Source organism: Gigantopelta aegis, chromosome 8 (assembly GCF_016097555.1).
Source record: "Gigantopelta aegis isolate Gae_Host chromosome 8, Gae_host_genome, whole genome shotgun sequence".
In the NCBI taxonomy this organism is placed as follows: domain Eukaryota; kingdom Metazoa; phylum Mollusca; class Gastropoda; order Neomphalida; family Peltospiridae; genus Gigantopelta; species Gigantopelta aegis.
This window is the reverse complement of record NC_054706.1, coordinates 9,326,762-9,350,738: the sequence shown is the minus strand read 5'-3', so window position 1 is coordinate 9,350,738 and position 23,977 is coordinate 9,326,762. Positions and strand designations below refer to the sequence as shown.

The following is a 23,977-nucleotide window of genomic DNA, read 5'->3' as shown; positions in this document are numbered from 1 at the left end:
ATTTTATTTTTTGTCGGAATTTTAAACTATTCACAAAAACTGCTCAGAATGATGACAAAATACACATCAATACATGTACCGCATTGACAATAGACGACTTCGGAGTTCCGAACTGCACAAGCGGGACATTCTTAGAAATGGCTTGATTACGTTGAAAATATGTTGCTAGTGTGTTTTGAATAGATTGTTCTGTTAAATACTTGCAGGATGTCACTAGAATTTTGTAATAATTATTATAATATTGTTAAACAATATTGTTCTATAGGCAGGCAGACTAGTAGAAATTCTGGCGGGCTAGTATATTTTAGTTGGTTTTGGTCTGGCGGGCCAGTGAAATAGTTTCCATTTCTGCATCCCTGCATGTATAATGCTTACAAAACAAAACTTAAAATAAATAATTTTGGCAGGAAGATGCCATGATGAAAGACCACCTCTAATTTTTTAATCTCCAACTTTTTCAAAGCCAGTGGGATCTGGCAGTAACCATCTTCAACAGGATTCTAACAAGTAAAAAATGGGGGGAAAAAAGAAAAAAAAGGAAGAGATTATTATCTTACCAAGTGGGCTGATGTTCAAAAGCCGAGTCTTCAACCCCTGCTTAACAACTCTGTTCGCCACCTGGTGGTCAGACCGGAAAGAAAGGAAACAGAACTGCTCACTCAATTCTCGGTTGTGACGGCCATCTTCTTTCAGCTCCAAACGTTTTTTTCTAAAAATATATCAAATAAACAATTTTAATTAGCACTAATGAAAAAGTTTGTCTTGTTTAACACAACCACTAGAGCACATTGATTTATTAATCATCGGTTATTGGATATCAAACATTTGGTAATTTTGACATATAGTCTTACTGAGGAAACATGTTACATGTTTCCATTAGAAGCAAGGAATCTTTTATATGCACTATCTCAGACAGGATAGCACACACCATGGCCTTTGATATACCAGTTGTGGTGCAATGGCTAGAACAAGAGATAGCCCAATGGCCCAACTAACATCAAAATGTCATAGATTTAAGATACAACAGATTTTTGAAGGTATTGTAAAGTTCTCTTAGTGTGTCATGATTTACGATACGGGCGGGATATAGCCCAGTGGTAAAGTGTTCGCTTGATGAGCAGTCGGTCTAGGATCGATCCCCGTCGGTGGAACCATTGGGCTATTTTTCGTTCCAGCCAGTGCTTCACAACTGGTGTAACAAAGGCCGTGATATGTACTATCCTGTCTGTGGGATGGTGCATATAAAAGATCCCTTGCTGCTAATCGAAAATAGTAGCCCATGAAGTGGGGACAGCGGGTTTCCTCTCTCAAAATCTGTGTGGTCCTTAACCATATAACCATAAATAAAATGTGTTTAGTGCATCATAAAATAAAACATTTCCTTCCTTGATTTACAATATTTGTCGTAAACAAAAATGGGAACTCTCATTAAGTGGAGATAGAAAAGATGGGGTATTTCTCGGTGACATCAAGGAAATTCCCTCTAAACGTCATCTCGGTACAGCAGCTGACTTGCCAGAATGGACACTATACAAACGTCCGAACCCCAGACAAAGAGGTGGAAATTTTAATTTCGGATGTGGGGAAGAAGTCCAACATTCCTTTCTCTTCTTTTGGCAAGTTAACAGTGATTAGGCTACATTAGTCCAAGAATACAAAGTACTATATATACACATAAATCTTCTTTTTTCTTTTTTTTAATTATGGATATGTTAAACCAGTTGTATTTAAAGTGCTTGCTTAATCTGGGTCGGTCTGTATCGATCCCCATCGATGGGCTCATTGATCTATATACTACTCAAAAGAATTTAAGGGTCAGACGATATTTTCGACATTATTTTCTGAATGTCAATTATATTAGCTAGACCATAATGTCACACATGGTATTGTTCCATTTTGACGAAAGTGGGTCTAAGCAACCCATAAATGAATTAAAATCCACTGTCATTGACACTGTCGACTAGTTCTAATGGCGAAAACATGCTTACATTTGCACGTAAATTAGGGCGAAAGTGAAAGGTCTGCTAAGTGCCCATAACTTGCTTTTTCACAAAGCGCTTCATTTGCACGCTTTGCATGTGTATTCCATGTTCCCAATGCTGAATTTCTGTATAATTGGAGCTCGCGTTCGTGTACGGTGCACACTCCAAATTTGACAATGGTACGACGTCAACTGACTATCGAAGATCGAGGAAGGGCTATTGCTTGGCTTCAGGATGGCAATACGCAAAGAAATGTTGCTCTGAGACTTGGTGTCAGTCAGAGTGTCGTTGGCCGACTGTGGCAACGGTACCAATCAACGAATTCTGTTCGAAATCGTCCACGTTTGGGTAGACCCCGAAGCACTACAAATAGAGAGGACCGCTACATCACCAATATGGCTCTACGTCAACGTACAACCACTGCACGCCGATTACGTGACAATCTGCGGACGGCGACTGGAACTCGAGTGTCTGATCAAACCATACGCAATCGTCTGAGAGCCAATAATCTACGCTGCCATCGCCAGGCTGTTTGACCACCACTCCTACCACGTCACAGAACGGCCAGACGTCACTGGTGCACACTTCATCTGCGGTGGCAACGTGTTCAGTGGGGTCGAGTGATGTTCACTGATGAGTCCAGGTTTAGTCTCCAGTTCAACGACGGTCGGGTTCGTGTCTACAGACGTCCTGGGGGGCGCTTCGCTGACGTTAACGTTAGACAACGTCACCGGTTCGGTGGTGGCAGTGTCATGGTGTGGGGCGGCATCTCTATCCACCACAGGACCCCCCTCTATGTGGTGGATGGCAATCTGAATGGAATCCGCTATCTGAATGAGATTATCCGGCCGTTGGTTCTCCCAGGCCTTCAGCAGATTGGCGGCGGGGCAGTTCTGCAGGATGACAATGCCAGACCCCACCGCGCCAGGGTGGTAACGGACTTTCTCAGACAACAAGGTATTGCCAGGATGGATTGGCCAGCATATTCACATGACTTGGCCCCAATAGAGCACGCCTGGGACGAATTAGGCAGGAGAGTTCGGGATAACCATGCCCCTCCGGCCAACCTTCATGATCTGGGTCAACTTCTTATGGCAGAGTGGCAGGCCATTCCCCAAGAGTTCTTCAGACGTCTGATCAACAGCATGAGGCAACGATGTGTCGAGTGTATTTGCGCCAGGGGAGGATTCACACACTATTAAATGAATGTTCTAATGTGTAAAATCCATGTTTGACAACCTTCAACTTTGACAGCATGTCATGTGACTTTCTTGTATACAGTGACGTTTATTTGTGGTTTTTTGTAAATATGGAACAATAAATTAAATTTTTGGTGTAGTTTACATCATCAATCTAATACACTCTGAAACTTATTTGGTTATACATTTTTGACCCTTAAATTCTTTTGAGTAATATATTTATCGTTTCAGCCAGTGCACCACGACCGGTATATCAAAGACCGTGGTATGTGTTATCATGTTTGTGGGTGATGCATATCAATGATCACTTGCTACTAATGGAAAAATGTAGCGGGTTTCCTCAGTAAGACTATATGTCGAAATTACCAAATGTTTGACATCCAATAACCAATAATTAATAAGTTAATGTTCTCTAGTGGTATTTATACTTTAATAATTGAAAATCACAAATCCAATAAGGAAAATGGAAAATGGATACAGCCTAAGGGGCCGTTTGTATATTATGTATGGCTTTTTTTGGTCAAAATTAGACACCCTCCCTCCCCCATAATGCTACGTAAAGTCAGACCATACACCCCACATAAAAAAATAAAGTAAAAAGTAATGCTTGGAGACACACACACACAAACACATATCCAAACAAGTCATGCTATATAGGTGTATTATAATTTCACAGGCGTCGGAAGTGAGGGGCAAGGAGGGGTACTCCAGTAGCAGCAGTAATGGTTTATACATGTATATATTTATATACGTGTGCCCCCCCCCCCCCTTTTTAGCACCTTCCTACGCTACTGAATTTAATGTGCTGTTTATATATTTATGAATAAACTGATTTGATTTGATTTTGTAAATAATTTTAGCTTGGTTTGACAAAAAAAAGAGTAAAAGTGTTTTGGTAATAACAAAAAAAGCCCACAAACTATCTTTGTGTGCAGTTTTGAAAACAAACGGCTCAGAAATAAATAACATATAGTAAATTCCATAGTAGGAAAAAAAGGCGTTCCCTGTGGGAAGAACTATAGCTATAACTGTCGCTGTTTTAAGTATTTATATATTTTTAAAAAATTAAAATTAAAAAGTGTGTTATGTAACACTATTCAGGACACCCACCCAGCCCTGTAACATTGCATAATGATAACATTTGGACATAACCCCCCCACAGCGTTATGTAATATTTGAATGGCCCTAGGGTTGTCACACAACATATTTTAATATTATCTAATAATGCAGTATAAATATTATTTAGTAAAATAATATTATGTGTCTCTTTACAGGGGACAATATTTTGAAATCTGAGGTAACCTGAAGTCAGTTCACATGGTTTTTACCTAGGTAACCAATTGTTCAGTTACGTGAATTATATATGTGTAACCCTGCTGGATTTTGTTTTTGCATTACGCACATGCCTACTGTGTGTAATGGGTGCTACACTTTTGAAATAGATACATAATAATTTGGAGGGATTCCTTTTTTCGTTTTGCGGTGGCTATGCTACTTTCACTTTATTGATGGTACTTCTATACTACAACGAAGTTCCAAATGTTTGTTTTTTAAAGTTCATCATCAACCTAGCAAGACTTTTGACATATAACATCATACAAGATACATGATATCATTCCTTTTAAAACACTAGCTACATTTTGTCACATTCAAAAAAAGCATTTCTAAACTCTACTCCAAATTGCCCATTAGTATCCTGTCCCAGGTCAGACCACTGGCTATCCAGAGACCGGACCCGGGATGTACATGGCCGAAACCATAGTAGTATGGGGGCATGTAAAACTACTCTCTCTCTCTCTCTAAACTCTAATTCATAAATAAATTTGTACTGTTCAAGTTTTGTATTGTTATCACAAAACTACATTGTATTTACTGTACTTAAACAAATGATTTAAAGAGTGTGTTTATTGAAAATCTAGTCTTTTTACACTAATTTTAGGCTAGAAATTCCCCAATCCAATGTAAACGTTCTGCAGTTTTCTACTCACTATATCCACATCATTCTCTCTACCCTTTCTCCTTTTCTTTCTCTTTGTTCAAACCTACTATGTAAGTCTGTGGTATCTAAACATGTATCCACATGTAAAATGTAGAGAGGTCTTAATATAGGCTAAGCCTGCTGACCAATCCCAATGTTTTTGTCAAATAAATATTGTTTAAACCAAAATCTAGTCTAAAATACTCAAGTTTGAGTCGGGTTTATGTCACGTGACCTATCTTTTTGGTCAGTGACTGAAAATATAGAAATATATCTGGTTATCATATCTTGCCAATGTACATGAATACAGCGACTGCGGGATAGATGCACTAAATCAAGTCCCCACCTGTTGTACAGCTGTCAACTAACGGAGAAGATTATGACACCACCTACAAGGTAATCAATCACTGTTCATTAACTGCTACATACAAGTGCTCAGCAACACAGCTTGGACACCAATGTTCACACAAATCAATTGTAAAGGGACATGACAGTAGTGGGGCAGGCTGGATTTTTTCACAAATTAAACGAAAATGCCCGAATCTCGATAACATTTATTTACATTAGCTTTACTACCAAACAGCTATATAGGGTTGCAAACAAATCACTATGCATTTTTACATACATCACAACTAAATTTGAGGGTAGAATAATGAAATACATGGTAAAAAGGTCTCAGGTTAGCACATTTTCAATCCAGGCCTACTCTGTCTCTCCTGTAGTAACTAGACAATGGCTTTAAATGAGGACTCCACTAATTTACTCTCTCACCTGTAGTAACTAGAGACAATGGCTTTAAATGTGGACTCCACTAATTTACTCTCTCACCTGTAGTAACTAAAGACAATGGCTTTAATTGAGGACTCCTCTAATTCACTCTCTCACCTGTAGTAACTAGTCACTTGCTTTAAATGAGGACTCCACTAATTCACTCTCTCACCTGTAGTAACTAGTCACTTGCTTTAAATGAGGACTCCACTAATTTACTCTCTCACCTGTAGTAACTAAAGACAATGGCTTTAAATGAGGACTCCACTAATTCACATTCTCACCTGTATTTAAATGAGGACTCCACTAATTCACATTCTCACCTGTATTTAAATGAGGACTCCACTAATTCATTCTCACCTGTATTTAAATGAGGACTCCACTAATTCACTCTCTCACCTGTAGTAACTAGTCACTTGCTTTAAATGTGGACTCCACTAACTTACTCTCTCACCTGTAGTAACTAAAGACAATGGCTTTAATTGAGGACTCCACTAATTCACTCTCTCACCTGTAGTAACTAGTCACTTGCTTTAAATGAGGACTCCACTAATTTACTCTCTCACCTGTAGTAACTAAAGACAATGGCTTTAAATGAGGACTCCACTAATTCACATTCTCACCTGTATTTAAATGAGGACTCCACTAATTCACATTCTCACCTGTATTTAAATGAGGACTCCACTAATTCATTCTCACCTGTATTTAAATGAGGACTCCACTAATTCACTCTCTCACCTGTAGTAACTAGTCACTTGCTTTAAATGTGGACTCCACTAATTTACTCTCTCACCTGTAGTAACTAAAGACAATGGCTTTAATTGAGGACTCCACTAATTCACTCTCTCACCTGTAGTAACTAGTCACTTGCTTTAAATGAGGACTCCACTAATTCACTCTCTCACCTGTAGTAACTAGTCACTTGCTTTAAATGAGGACTCCACTAATTTACTCTCTCACCTGTAGTAACTAAAGACAATGGCTTTAAATGAGGACTCCACTAATTCACATTCTCACCTGTATTTAAATGAGGACTCCACTAATTCACATTCTCACCTGTATTTAAATGAGGACTCCACTAATTCACATTCTCACCTGTATTTAAATGAGGACTCCACTAATTCACTCACTCACCTGTAGGTACTCTCCAGTTCCGGGTTGTCCACGATCTGTACAGAGGTGACCTGCCATTGACCTTTGTACGAGTGGTCAAGGCAGCGCTGGTCGATGGTCTGTAGAATGTCAGTAGCATCCCGACTAGTGAGGTCTACGCTTCTCAAGTTGTCTGGCAAAAGAATTTTTTTTTTTAAATATACCAAAAACCCTTTTAACTTTGGTGATATTGATTGTATATATAAAAAAAAATCACGTGCTTGTTAAAGCTTGATAAATACTGTAATTTAACCAAGTTCTCAAAAATTAATTTTGGGATTTTTTGGTTTGTTTTCATTTTAACAATATTTTTAATATACTGATGGAAAGAAATAATGAAAAACATAAATAGTAACAACAAATATTCACTGGCAAAGCCAGATTGGGGGGGGGGGGGGGGGGGTCATGAGGGTAATGGCCCCACACCAATCACACCTCTTTTTTGTTTTCTCCACCACACTAATATATATTTATGTATTTTCTTGTCGCCACATAACAAGACTCATAGACAATGTTGCTGACACATACACCCCTATAAAATCATGTCTATATGCCAGTGCAAATATTAACTGCAGTGAAAAACCCTCATCCACAATATTAGAAAGTTAACTGTTAAGCAATACTTAATTATTGAAATTTATCCCACATTACATTTGTGTATTTTATACAGACATAACTACTCCAGTAGTGAATTATATGTGGTTTCAAATACCACACGTTCACTTATTGTTTTGAAACAGTATATTTTTAAACATCCATTGAGATGAATATTCATAAACGTAACTACAATCCACATTTCACTGATCTAGGACTTAAAGTTTGTGAGAAATTGACCTAAACAAGAAGGAAATGTTTTATTTAACGAAACACTCAACACATTTTATTTACGGTTATATGGCATTAGACATATGGTTAAGGACCACACAGACTTTGAGAAAGGAAACTCGCTGTCGCCACTTCATGGGCTACTCTTTTTCAATTAGCAGCAAGAGATCTTTTATATGCACCATCCCACAGGCAAGATAGCACCATACCACGACCTTTGATGTACCAGTCGCGGTGCACTGGATGAAGCGAAAAATAGCCCAATGGGCCCACCGATGGGGATTGATCCCAAACCGACTGCGCATCAAGCAAGCGCTTTACCACTGGGCTAGAACCTAAAGTAGAAACCTGAACACTGGTGCCACAATGTAACAGCTCTGCAAAAGTTGAAATTACTGCCACCACCTTTTGATTAAAGGTGTGACAAATTTTGTTTTAAAACCAATTCTTACAGTTATAAAGAACAGAAATAATATATTTTTATCATGACCCATTTTCCATAATAAAATCATTTTCGACATTATCATATATAATAGTCACTTTTTTAATGCCATCTAATCACAATGAAGTAAATTTTATATATAGGCCTATATATATATTTAATGTTTATAAATATATGTATGTAAGAGGTATTTGGTGAATAAAAATGTAGTCAGTGAGATACCTATAATAGGAAAACGTTTTGTTTAATGACACAACTAGAGCACACTGATTTATTAATCACTGGATGTCAAACATTTGGTAATTTTGATATATAGTCTTAAAGAGATGAAACTGGTTAAAAATTTTCATTAAGCACAAAGGATCCTTTATATAGTACATACCACGGACTTGGATATACCAGTTATGGTATCTGGCTGGAACAAGAAATTGCCCAATGTGGCCACCAACGGAGATTGATCCTAGACCAACCGCGCATCAGGCGATGCTTTACCCCTGAACTACATCCCATCCCCCTACATGTAAGAAATATTAAAGTTAACAAACTGGCACTTTATATCAACGCTACCATTACTACCAAAAGTCCCCTTCATAATCCATTCTTTGGCATTGTGAGGGGGTTTGTGTGTTTCAATGACCCAGAGAGCTATGCCAGGAGTTTGGCTTGTTAGGGATACCCAAGCTGGACTGGTCGATGGGTAGAGACTGGACTGAAATGGACTAAGGGTGAGGAAAATTTAATAGAACAGAAACCTCGAGTGCTTTAGTTAGAGGTATTGGTCGGCAAGGTGCACTCTAATAGACCACAATACCATGTATATACAGCTATTATTATGACTATACTTTTATGACTACTACTACAGTGAAACCTCTCAAAACCGGACCCTCTGTAAACTGGAATTCCCTCAAAACCGGACCCTCTGTAAACCGGAATTCCCTCAAAATTGGACCCTCTGTAAACCGGAATTCCCTCAAAATTGGACCCTCTGTAAACCGGAATTCCTTCAAAACAGGACCCTCTGTAAACTGGAATTCCCTCAAAACCGGACATTTTTTATGGTCCTTTTTCAAATATCTGTACATAAGAGAACCTCTCTAAACCAGATACCTCTAAAAAACCCAGACTTTTTACTTGGCTCCGAGGGTGCCCGGTTTCACTGTATAAATGTTGTTTATAATTTCTGGTAGCAGGTTAGAAGAGGAGTCAGCCTACTCTGTAACTCAGTTCGCACTGAACATGGTGTTTATAATTTCTGGTAGCAGGTTAGAAGAGGAGTCAGCCTACTCCGTAACTCAGTTCGCACTGAACATGGTGTTTATAATTTCTGGTAGCAGGTTAGAAGAGGAGTCAGCCTACTCCGTAACTCAGTTCTCACTGAACATGGTGTTCCGTTTCTTCCAATTAATTATTATAAAATAATCAAGAGTTAAAAATAACTCACCTTTTGAAACTTTTTTCTTGATTTTTGGGATGTTAAAATTCAACTGTGTTGGATTCCCATCATTCATCTTCTAGCTCAACATGCTGGAAATAACATAAAAAAAAGTTACATAAAAATGTGTTTGCCCACTCTAAATAAATTAAAATTAAAATCTGGTATGTGCTACCACCACACCCCACCCTGCCAACTAAAGACTGTGCACCTCTCCACTAAAAATTGTGCCCCCTATCCCCTCCCCATACCATTCCTACAGGTTTCAGTAGCGGATCAAAAAAATCCATTTAGGGGGACCCAGTGATATGAGGTGGAATGCCAAGGGAACTTTGGGGGAGGTTTGGAGGGGGATCATAAAAAATGAAAATTAATATATAATAAAATTATAACCATCACAAAATTCTGGGGGGCCCCAGGCCCCTAACCCCTAGATCCGACTCTGAGTTTGCAGAATGAATTTTAAACCTTTTTTTTCGTAAAACAAAACAGGTAATACTTTTTTATTTTAAAACAAATTAATTGAAGGCCAACTTGAGTTGTTAGCTGCACAAAAAAAATTCTTTGGTTGGTTGCATTATATAAAGAGCTATATGACCTTGGACAAACCCTGTCCTGGATGGAGGAGCCAGCTGCGCCCAGGACAGGCATGCGCTACAACAGCCTGTTCTGAATGTGCATGTAAAACCCTATGACCTGACCTGACCTGACCTTGGACAAAAAGTCTTGAATGCTCAGTACAGAACAGAACCTCTCTAAACCGGACACCCCTTATAACCAGATTTGTTACTTGGTCCCACAGGTGTCCGGATCAGAGTGGCTTCACTGTTTTTAGATATTTATTTAGTTAACCATACTGTTTTATGTTAAAATTAAAGTAACATGATCAAATTTTGTACATCATGAGAGGACTTTTTTCTAAAATCTAAAACAAGACTTGATGGAACTTCATCTAATCTCTCCTGCATGTGCTGTTGCTCATTGTGGTGCAGGGCCGATGACATTCCCATAGGTTTCCTTGAGTCGCGAACGTGCAGCACATGTTCAGTATCTCTTAAACATTTTAAAACAAATTATATAAGCATTTGTGATGTTTTGAAATATGTATTTTGTTTTGTGTTGATTATTCCATACAATATTGGTTTGCTTACCAGTTTGAATCACTGTTTTCATGATCTGACCAGTGTTTATTTTTGTCTACTTTAGTATGTTGTGTTGGATCTTTCACAGATGGCCACTTTCAAATATGTTTTTCATTTTGTCTTGATAATTCAATGCAATTTTAGTTTGTTTACCATACACTGCTTTCATGATCTGACCACAGCATTTATTTTTGTCTTTTAAAACAAATATTTATTCAATTTTAATGTGCATCAATGAGTCTTTCATAAGTATGACTTTAATATCTATCTACATTATTTTTATTAGTAATTTTACAATTTTTATATTGATTTTGACCATCACATACATACGTATACCTGTTTGACACTCTATGGTAGATATCTTTTTTGTGTTGGAATATGGTTACACATTCAGTCATTCATTCACTGCATCTAGATCTGCCAATATTCATATTTGCATATTTAAGTGAATTAAACATGTCCCGTTTTACTCGATATTATGTACTTAAATACATGGATGACCTAGTTTTTGCAGCAATAAAACTAGTTTAAACCCAGGCTGTTTTATACTGTAATAAAACTAAGTTGTATGGCGTCAGACATACGGTTAAGGACCAAACATATATTGAGAGAGGAAACCCACTGTCGCCACTTTACGGGCTACTCTTTTCAATTAGCAGCAAGGGTTTTTATATGCACCATACCACAGACAGGGTAGTACATACCACGGCGGTGATAGGTAATGAAAAATAGGTTACAGACTTGAATAAAGCATTTTAGACATGAGCCTTTCAATCACAGCTTGTATGGTTGTCAGTAGAAAGCGTATGGCAAATGCATAAAAATTCCAAGATTGTTTGACTTTATGAAGCTTTTTTTCTTACTAAGCAGAGCACCTACCTGAAAACTTCATGGTGCATGTGAAACTAATTTTTGTTTTTATGTTAACACGTTTCATGTTTGATTAGGGTTGGGAGGGTATAAATTTCTTTGCAATCTGTCTTCAGATAACTATGCCACCAAAATATAAACTGAGAACTCTGGATTGTGGTTGAGCCCTGCCATGTCTGAATGATAGCATATCCATGAGACCAGTAGCAAGATGCCTGCAAGTGAGCCATTCCGTCATCCATTAATTGCAAGAGCAATTCCATACCACTGGAACAGCGAGTGGGCTACCCTCTCAGACAGTGTTCATGTGGCCCTTTTAAACATGCTTAAAGGACAGTTTCAATAAATCAAAAAACATTATAGCATTTTCTTCTTCTTAATATCCAACTACTATCTTTTCTTTTTAAAATTAATATTATTAAAAGGTTTTATCAGTTAAATCTTAAACATCTTGATTAGTGATATTTCTAGTCAATTGAAAATGTTTTAAAATTGTGTAGCGATCTCTGAAACACATGTAGTGAATCGTGACATGATACTAAACAAAATGTTTCCTGAAGGGTGCTTTAATATTGTGAGTTTGAACTAGTCCCACATTTCAGTTAACTTGGAAGCCTTCCCGAAGGCTTGAATTTCATTTCGGACAATGGGAAAAATCTCTGCTTCTGATATTTCAATCTGAAAGAAAAAATGCTAGAAATTGAGCAGCAGTTCTCTGGCTCATAACCGATTTCATGCTTTGCTTCACTACAAAAATTAAAATGACACTGCCTTCAGTTTAATACTGTAATGAGAAATATGTTTATGGAAAAAATTCTATGAAATTCACAAAATTATACAGACATCAAAACAAATTGTGGGAGTGACTGATTGGAAGGAAATGTTTTATTTAACGATGCACTCAACACATTTTTTATGTACAGTTATATGGTGTCAGACATAGTCAAGGACCACAGATATTATTGAGAGAGGAAATGTGCCGTCTCCACTTCATGGGCTACTCTTTTCGATTAGCAGCAAGGGATCTTTTATATGCATCATCCCACAGACAGGGTAGTACATACCAGTTGTGGTGCACTGGCTGGAACAAGAAATAGCCCAATGTGGCCTACCAACGGAGTGATTGATTGCTTTTCTAACGTAGATAATGATGTGCCATTTAAGATATCACCATATTGCTACCAAATAAATTGACATGTTAAGGAGAGAAAAATTATTCCCTCTGAACTAGTCTCAGGGGAGTGATAGGGAGCAAATGATAGCTCCCCATAAACAGTGAGGTCCAATAATAATATGATTTTGAATTTAATTCCCCACAAAAATCATTCCCTTTGATAGAAAAGATTACTGAAGGCTGGTGAAACTCACTGTATCATCATTCATGTACAAGAATGAATTTTAACCACCTAGTTTTCCTGACAAATGAAAAACCTGGTATCGTAATTCCTAGGGGTTAACGGTTAACTTTTAGAAATGAGGACTGCCAAGCATTGAATTTAATATATATTTTGAATGACATGAGGAGAATCACAGTGATAGCTCCCCATAAACAGTGAGGTCCAATAATAATAATATGATTTTGAATTTAATTCCCCACAAAAATCATTCCCTTTGATAGAGAAAAGATTACTGAAGGTTGGTGAAACTCACTGTATCATCATTCATGTACAAGAATGAATTTTAACCACCTAGTTTTCCTGACAAATGAAAAACCTAGTCTCGTAATTCCTAGGGGTTAACGGTTAACTTTTAGAAATGAGGACTGCCAAGCATTGAATTTAATATATATTTTGAATGACATGAGGAGAATCACAGTAAACACTTAGCAGCATACTTCCATAGCTGCATGATCCCAACTGATCTAAGATAATTAGTAATGAGATCTATTCATGTTTTGCATCATATCGTTGAACATTTTGGAAGTACGCTTGGCCTACTGGTATATACAATGTATATGCAGTCGATGTTCCACGATGTTGGACTACCTTCTGTATACAGTGGCTCTTTGTTACTGTGTGGACTATAGTATAATTGATGCACATATATGAGGAAGATTTGTTTTGTTTCTTTTCTCTGCTGGTGCTATCATGAATTTATTTCTTGCAAAATACCATGTTTGAGGTGTCAATTGTGAAATATTAGTATGCAAAAATATTCTCTTCCGGTGTCTCGTTTTTGTCACTGGTCTTAAAACTCACTTTCCATTGATGCAATTTCACACACAGAAATTAACATTTCCATATCTGCATTTCCAATACATATTACTTATTTATATCATGTACTTACAACCAAGACCCTCAAAGATCCTTTGCCCAGAAATTTTATTGCATGTGTTGGTAATTATAATTTAATTTCTATGATCCCTATAATGAACATTACAAGTAGAGGATTCTCTGCAGCAAATCTGAATGATAAAACCACTATCCGTGATCAAGACCATATCTCTGCACAATGCAGTCAGATGGGCATTTGACAAAATAGTGGTCACTTCCATGATTCTCTATAGCACAGCGACTCTTGAGATCCTTTCCTGGAGATGGAGATTACCTCCCTCATGCAGTCACAGAGGACTGCCACTCCCAGACTAGCTTACTAAATCAAAACTAGCACCGGACTGAATATTCATTAGAATATGTATAGCTGAAATGACATGCATTCATGAATCAGTCGTAACAGTGATGATATCAGGGCCCCGTTTTCACTTTGTAAAACGATGCCCAGGGGTTCACGAAAGTTAAGCATATCCTGCCCCACTAGTGGCACCCATCACAAGTACTTCCACCACAGCTGGTAAGTCGGTCACTTCATGTACACTGATAAAAACTAATTGTGCAAGAGTTTCACCAAAGAGATGAAAAGGTATACCCAAGTTCAAAATATGGTTTAGCATCAGACATAATTTTGGTCAATGATGCAGCCTCAAAAATGCCCTTGGAGTCCCTGGAAATTAGAACCGTGATGGAACAACTTCTGTGCCAGAATATGGCATTGTTCGAAAACTGCATGCCCTAAAGTATCTTAGAAGCTGGAGCAGAAGGTATATTGCTCATCATAAAGGGAAATTAACCTTTGGAAAATTTATGTCATCCCTTTTGTCACACAGCTTATTTTGGAGATCTGTGTTGCTTTGAATGAGGTAAGAAACTGATTTAATACCTTCAGATATTTATTTTATTTCTAACTCTTGTGGGTAAATCAGTGGAAGATAATCTGTAATCCTGATATTATTGAATGATATATGAAAAACAATAGCAGAAAAAAAAGTTACAATTTTTAGCTCGATTACTTTGTTTTGATTTGACTAGATTAGTCAAAAATTCTTATTCATAAGCATGTTTATTGATATATCTTCTGTTGTAAGCTACATGACTCTCTTTCCAATATTAGTCCATGTTTCCATACAATAGTACCTGTACAGCAGATCTAAACAATTACCTTCTCAATTAAGCCATCAGCAAACATTCCAAATTATGACATCACCAAGCAAAACATTTGCAAGTGGAAAAACCTGCTCATTGATCGGGTTTTTTCCTACAAGCGGAAATGCACATATACAAAAAGTACTGTGCATATGTATTATATGAAATCATGTTAAAGGTAAGTAGGCCTGATGCCAACAGGCATTAAGGGTTCCTAGTTCAGTACCAGATCAATCAAAAAAATTAAGGAACAGATAAGAGGGGAGGCTTAAAGGTTAAGTTGTTTTCACTATTATCTTCTGTTCCAGAAAGTCTATATGTCCATCTACATGCGGCTTTTTAACTCAGGTTAAGTGTCTACAATGTGAAAAATGCAGAGCTAACTTGTAAAATTAACCCAGGTTACTTTAACTCCTCAATCTAAACAGGGTCAAACCGTGTTAATTTTTAGGTTCACATGTAGACAAATAACATGGCTTAAATCATGTCTTCACTTTGCTATAGAGGTCACAGCAATTGCTGGTTCACATCCAAACATTTTGCAAAAACTAAACATCTAAACTATAATATAAAGAAAAAAATACTGATAATCAAGGTGCATTAAACAGAGCCATACATATACAAAAACACATGCACATACATGAATGCAAATTGTTTTTTCAATATGGTTTTCTTTTGGAAATAAATTAATGCTAGTATGTCATGAAGCAATTATAAAAGTTAATGATGTCATAGGCCAGAGACTAACCCACATTATTTGAATACTTTGTGTAGATGTAACACAGCCCTTGTAGACAAAGTATAATACATGCATAAAAATAATCAAAAATAAAATACTGCTTATTTTATGATTGGACATATTATTTAGAATGTTGAAAAAGTAAATCCCAGCCTAACTTCAATCCAGGTGCTTGTCAAATTTATATGAGAAGGTTTGTATACCTCAGTGGAAGATTGCCTGAAATGCACAGGGCCTATTGTATAATTTTTCATTTTAACCAGTAATCCAGCGACTAAAATATCTAAAGCTGTGAAGTATTGTGCCCCATATGTTGGAAGTACATAACAAAAAAAACCCATCTAGCTGCATTCTGTAAGACTAGCTGGTGTGGTCTTGAGGAGGTTCCTCTCACATTAATTCAACTACATTTCATATCCAGAGTGATTTGAATTGTAGCTGGAAATAAGTACCAAGTCGATTTTCACAACCACCTGAGTAGTTAGCTACTCAAGCAGATGAGCTGAAATACATTAACAGATTCCAAATCTGAATGACAAAACCATTACCAGAAGTTGTTCAGCAACAACATACTCAACTGCTTTATTAAAAAATATTTTAAATTGTTATTGGCTTTAAAAAAAACCCCAACAATAAATGCATGAAATCTATAGAAATCAATTTTTACATGCACTTTCTATTTCCAGTCAAATAATAAGATCTAGAACTGGAATATCCCAAATCAAAAGTGGGAAATTTTTAAAGTAATCAGCTGAACTTTAAAATAAATAAATAAAAACTAGTATTTATATATATATATATATATATATTATATATATATATATATATATATATATATATATATATATATATATATATATATATATATATAATAAAAACCCACAAAAACAACCCAAACATTCCAGCAATGTCAATAGTCTGTATTATTTGACTCTCAAGCCAAAGGTATTAAACCACAACATGTGTCTCCTCAACATCAGCAGCAATGTCGTAGCAGACATGTTTGCGGGGAAGGGTGGGGGTGGGGGGGTTGTGGGTTCAAACCCCCAACCTGCTCAAATTTTATAGTTTACGCTGAACAAGAAGTGTCACTGCCACTGGAAGAGTAATAACTATATCTCTCTTTTTTACTTCATAATGGCTAGACAAAAATGAACTAGATACTTTAATTTATAAACTTTAATTATCACAGTCTCAGCTTTCTTAGTTACATCAAATGTAAACATATAAAAAAACAAAGAATTTGTGGAAATGGTTGAGATTTATTCTCAACTTAAATTAACAACAATTTAAACATTTAAACTTCTTTTCTACCAATATTATACATGTATATGATTGCAAATTACTCTAATGCAATATACAAATACAGAAAACTACACATCAACTGGACAGCTTACACAATTTCTTTTAAATGTTAACCCATATCCAGCTTTTAAATTTTATACCATTAACCAGCTGGCTTGGGCCTCGGAGGCCAGCACCAATAAATTATGAATTTTCCATAAACAAAGTGCTCATTGGTTCTAATTAAAGCAAGATAAATGTTAAAGAAGAAATCATAAATCAACAATAGTATATTATACAAGTTTATAAGATTCAAGGCTAATAACCACATGTATATGCCAGACCTGTCAACCCTCCCGGATTCCGCGGGAGTCTCCCGGTATTTGATCAAATCTCCTTTCACCTGTGCGGGAGACAGTTTCTCCTTTTAAATGACATTTTTGTAAGTATAAAAAAAATCGATCCTCTTTTGTCAAAATAACAGAAGGGAAGTAACTCTGCCTTTTTTTCTCATTCGGCAAATGTCGACTACTTTCGGCTTCTGAGAATGTAACAGGCCGAATTGTCCCGACTGTTTAACCTTTGCCGAAGTGAAAATTGTGGGATAGCCTATTTATATTGTTAAAAAAGCACATGGAGTTTATAAAATGACATGTAATTATAATGTTTGTTGTCATCGTAATGGCTACAAAGCGTGTTGCCGCTAATTCAACAGGCTGTGTATTGACATTCAGTGTTGCCATATAAAAAAAAAAAAACTATCCAATTTAGTTCTAATAACACCTCTGAATTGTAAAATGTCTTCCCACTGGATTACATAATGCAACTATGACGAATCTGAACTGCCAGACTCCGAGTTGACAGCGATACACACGATGCATGTTAAAATCACATGTCACAGCAAGACAACGAAAAGACCAATTAACTGTATAAACATACTTGTGTCAGTTAATTTTGTATGTTTGTGCAGTAAAATGTTGGTTATAAGGGTACACTTCAAGAATTATTTTTGTACAATTAAAAAATGTTGTGTTTGACATTGACATAAAGTTACTCACGGAAATGGGTATAATTCCGGTATATTTTCACACGATGTCCGTAATGAGGTTTTACTTATGATTAATGAAAATACAATGTTTATTGCATCATTATAATGATTTTAAATAAGTACCACGCCACCGTTCCTCATTATAGTAAAAACTGAATATTAATTTATAAGATTTATATAAATTTGTCTTTGGTACTTAGGTACATTAACCACAAATGATAATGTAACGCAACCTGTAAGGCTGTAAGTGTAATACCGTAAATGTACTAATTAAAATTTTTATTTCTTGTTCATGTTCTTAACATTTTTGGATAATATTTTTTTTTTTTTTAAATATGTATTAAATCATAATAATATTTAAACTTTAAAAAAAAAAAAAAAAAAAAATATTAATATTTTTTTTTTTTTTTTAATGCCAAGATCTAAGGTTAAGAAGTATATATGACATTATAAAGTATTCATATAACTTATTGTAATAATGTTTTTTTTTTTAATCTTGCGATTTTGGGTTAAATTGTGTGAATTTAAAAATCTCCTGCTTTTTGACAAAATCTCCTGCTTTTTCAACACACACCTCCTGCTTTCTCTTGTCTAAAGGTTGACAGGTCTGGTATATGCATATAATGTGATTTAATAGTACATACACAAATCAATTTGTTTAATGTGTAATATGATATGCTCTTATGACACCAGCATATGATTATCTAGAAATACCCAAAACATAAAATGTAACAGCTGGTCATGAATAGCTAAATTCATTTAATGTGTGTGTGTGTGTGTGTGTGTGTGTGTGTGTATGAATGTATATGTATACATTATCATTAAAATTTCAAGTAAGTCTATCCTGGATACACACAGTTCTCAAATATATCTGAACTATCCTGTCCGACAGAAATCAATGGTTAGTAAGAGGAGATTTACAAGTGACCTTACACTTCTCCATATATGCTACATTGATGGAACCTGTATTGGGATGCAAACCCAAAACCCATGGTCTCAAAGTCTGTTTTGTTTAACAACACCACTGGAGCACATTGATTTATTAATCCTCAATTATTGGATGTCAACCAGCCTTGGTGGTGTCGTGGTTAAACCACTGGACATAAGGCTGTTAGGTGCTGGGTTTGTAGCCCGGTACCGGCTCCCACCCAGAGCAAGTTTTCATTACCCAATGGCTAGGTGTAAGACCACTACACCCTCTTTTCTCTCACTAACCACTAACAACTAACCCACTGTCCTGGACAGACAGCCCAGATAGCTGAGGTGTGTGCCCAGGACAGCATGTTTGAACCTTAATTGGATATAAGCACGAAAATAAGTTGAAATGAAAAATTAATTGTCTGTCAAATATTTGACATGTATACCAAGACAAAAGACAAAAAGTAGCAAGTGATCTTTTGGATGCACTTTCCAGTCAGGACAGTACATTCCACAGCCTTTGATATCTAGTTGTGCAACACTAGTTTGGATGGGGAAAAAAGGCAAAAACTTTAATGCTTTTTCCAGAACATTCAAGGCCTGGATTTAAAAACCACAAAATTCAAGAACATTCCAGGATTTCCAAGATGCGTAAGAAACCTGAATACAACGTTCACCCTGTCTATTGCCAAATCTGCTAAAATTGATACCAAGAGGCTACAACATTTAGGCAGAGCCGGTTTAAGGATCCGTGGGGCCTGTAGCACAAATAACAGCGGGTTCCCCATCCAAGGATATATATTTTGCAACCCCCTTGGGGAGAGGGGAAAATCACATCACACATGTACACATCACCGTGGGGCCCCCTGAAGCGCAAGGCCCATAGCATGTGCTACTAGGATAAACTGGCTATGCATTTAGGCCTGCTTTCCATTAACCTGATTTTGCACAAGATAAATCACGTGCAGAATTGTGTGAATGGAAAGTGGGCTTTAGTCTTTTGCACACTGTCCATTAACAATAATAACATGATTTAGTGTACGGAAACGAGCAACAGTTTATCGATACAGTGCACACACACAAAGTATTTACTAGCAGCTTAAAAGTACACTTTGATGACATCAATTTTATTATAGTAAAAATGCAGTTACGGAAAAAGCATATATTCCCCCACAATAAATTGCATGCAAAATCACATTAATGGAAACTGGATCTTAAAATTAACCACATTTCAAAAAATGTCAAGGAAATACTCTACATGCCTATATCCACCGAGTAGGTAGTGGGACGTAGCTCAGTTGTAAAGCACATTTGTGAATCAGAGAACAGATTCATTGAGTGGTTTCCATCCTAAGAACCCCAGGCGAGCACACTACCTACCAACCGTAAGTTGATAGCTCATTGACTACACATGTATATATTACCAAGCTGGTGCGGATCCAGAAGTATGTGAAAGGGGGCCGCTGGAAATAATCTAAGGTTTGAACAGGCTTTTATGTTTAAATTTTAGATGTAGGTGAAAAAAAGGTGTAAGACCCGTTTACAAACTACATCAAAATTAATACACTGGCCCATTTAACTGTAATTGGTTATTAACATGACTAGAATCCCTGAAATAGAAACATATGATTTATAAGATTGCATGTACAGCCTGTACACAGAATGCCCAATTTTCATTAACGTGATTTCGCTTGGGAATTTATCGATCCAATGCATAGACTTATTGCAGTTTCCACAAAACGTGATTCAACCAGGTTTTTTTTTTTCTTGTGGTTATGTCTTAACACAAAGTATTTGCTATTTATGTCAATTTGTTTACACTAGTGAAGGCTGGGGTGAGGGGCATTTTCCCACTACCACCTTTTATATTTGCATGTTGCCTCAAAACACAATTTTTTGACAGTGTGTGTACATCCCGAATATAAATCCTTCAAGGCCATAGACCTGTGAGAGTCGAATATGAATCTAGTAGACCCTATACGAATAGTCTAAGGCTCACTTTCCATCAATATTATTCCACTTGCATTTTCATATCTGCATTATCGCAAGCGAATTAGTTACTTTACTATAAAAAAATTACGTTATCAGATTGCAGTGTTCGAAATAAACAAAATCTGCTCGGACAAACTGTACCTTGGCGGTTGTCCAGTGGACAAGTAAAAATGTTCAATGAAGTTTCATTTTGAGCAATGAAAAACATCGTCTTTGTACTTGAATAAAACCAACTATTTATTTGGATAAGTGAAAATATTGTCGGACAAGTCAATTGCTAGATGTGTTTGTCCGGTGGACTAAAAAAAAGTAGTTTGTTTTATTTAACGACGCCACTAGAGCACATTGATTTTTAATCTTATCATCGGCTATTGGGCGTCAAACATATGGTCATTCTGACAGTTTTTAGAGGAAACCTGCTGTCGCCACATAGGCTACTCTTTTTTACGACAGGCAGCAAGGGATCTTTTATTTGCACTTCCCACAGGCAGGATAGCACAAACCATGGCCTTTGTTGAACCAGTTATGGATCACTGGTCGGTGCAAGTGGTTTACACCTACCCATTGAGCCTTGCGGAGCACTCACTCAGGGTTTGGAGTTGGTATCTGGATTAAAAATCCCATGCTTCGACTGGGATCCGAACCCAGTACCTACCAGCCTGTAGACCGATGGCCTGCCACGACGCAACCGAGGCCGGTATCCGGTGGACTAGTGAAAAATTCTGCTTATTTCTATCACTGGATTGTACTTTAAACCAAAGTAAATGTTTCATGTTACATGTCACCACACTGAAAAACTGTGAAAACATTGCTCATCGATACTTTTTTCCAGCACGCTAAATGCCCACACACGGAATAGCGCATATGGAAAAGGTTCTATTTAAACACATTGTATCAATAAACTCACTTGCGAAATCGCATTAATGAAAAGCAGGCCTTAGTTGTACTGACTAAAAGAAAAGAAAAAAAGTTTCACCTCAGAGTGGGAGGATTAGTCTGACACCCTATCCCCCAACCTAGCCTCTATCCTGGCTAAGCTAATGGTAACAAAGTCACTGCCCATACCAGGATTTTATATGTCTATTGGCCATGTTTTGGAGCAACAGGAAAATATACATCATGGTAAGGGTAAAAAAAAAAAAAAAAAAAAAAAAAAAAAAAAAGGGCTATTGGGGAATGGCCAGCCCCGGTATCTGGACATTTCAGCTCTAGACGTTTTATTAAACGCACGCAAGCACACATACTACTTTGTCAAAAATCAATTGATAATTAATAGCATGTGCTTTGCAAGGTAACCAGTCAATCTGTACCATATTCATTTCATACCATATTCATTTCGTACCCAATTTTACCATTTTGTACCATAGTTATTTGGTCATTTCGTACCATGTCTGTTTGGTCATTTCATACCTCAATCATTTATTGGCAATATACATATGTGGCAATATACATATGTTCAGAAAAGTTAATTCAATAGGGTTAATGACCACTGAAACACATTGCATCATTAATTTACTTCTCTTATTCATTTTAACCTTTATTAATTTAAACCTTTGCTCACTTTACAAGGTATGTTTACACGTCAACGTTTATTTGTCAAAAATAAGAAGTGGCATACCATGACATAAATAAGATATCGAGTACGAAATGACTATGGTACAAAATGACCAAACGTTATGGTACGAGAGGGTAAAAAGTAGGTACGAAATGACTATGGTACAAAATGATCATAAACTATGGTACGAAATGGATGGTACGAAATGACTAGTAACCCTTTGCAATGCACACAAAATAACGATATCTAAAATAAACAACAAAACATATTGATTAAATGTTTTTATTTAATCAAACGCAAATAGAGATGTGACTAGGACCAAAACGTCTAGAGGTATGGGGCAGAAACATCTGGGGCCAAATATGCATCAGGGCAGAAACGTCTCAAAAGTGTCAACCCCATCTCCTACCTCCCCTGGCTCGCAATGTATTGTAACTGGGTAACCAAGCACTATGCTTAATTTTGATGCATGTAGGTATTATTACTACGGTGTGAAAATATTGGAAAACCACTGCAGCAGGATAGCACCAATTCTGGGAATTGGAAAATTTTACTTTCTGATTCTGGGTAAATTCTGTGCAAACTATTGATTATATAAATGGGTTATAATACAAATACATAATGTAATCATAAACAAAACAAAAACAATATGTTATATATATTTTTAAACATAACTAATTATTACAGGACACAGTTCAACACGCCTAAATAGCCATTTTCTTTTCCACACAAAAGAAAGGCAATGGATCGCCATAACCTCGAGACTCTACACTTTCCAAACACTGGTCAGCAATCGAGTCTGCGCGGCTTTTGCGATGGTTTCTAATCTTTTATTCTGCTACCTACCTTTTCCTATATAATTAATAAATCTTCTTAATGTGCGCTGTTATGACACATAATGCAGTGGTGAATACCAAAAACGGCACTATTAAAAATGGGAAAAACAAATGGATATAACATCGAGCACCAGTCGACGTTCTATGCCTTCTGCAAAACTAGTGATCACGTGACGAAATTCTATTTGTAGCCTGTCCAGAAATACGGTCATCGCGAAGGACAAAAACTCTATAAGTGTTGAGTCAATGCTAAAACACGCACGGTGTAACGGTTCCATTGTACCAAATAATGTTTGATTGCCGACAATGGTAACGTTAAATACTGAAACTGATACATGTATATCGTCTGTATTACTACGTGGTATAGGTTTTGAAGTGCTATATTTAAATGGCACT

General features: G+C 36.6%; 1 protein-coding gene across 1 annotated transcript in view; it reads right to left on the bottom strand.

The window, feature by feature from the left end:
- LOC121378446 overlaps nucleotides 1–23,720 on the bottom strand; it is a 50,844-nt gene extending 27,124 nt beyond the window's left edge. The window contains exons 1-4 of the mRNA XM_041506619.1: nucleotides 23,592–23,720; nucleotides 9,788–9,870; nucleotides 7,062–7,212; nucleotides 558–709 (exon numbers count right to left, since the gene is read on the bottom strand). Of these exons, the coding sequence (XP_041362553.1) occupies nucleotides 558–709; nucleotides 7,062–7,212; nucleotides 9,788–9,854 (370 nt within the window). The 5' untranslated portion in view covers nucleotides 9,855–9,870; nucleotides 23,592–23,720. The remainder of the gene's footprint in view (nucleotides 1–557; nucleotides 710–7,061; nucleotides 7,213–9,787; nucleotides 9,871–23,591) is intronic.
- Between the last annotated feature and the right edge of the window lie 257 nt (nucleotides 23,721–23,977).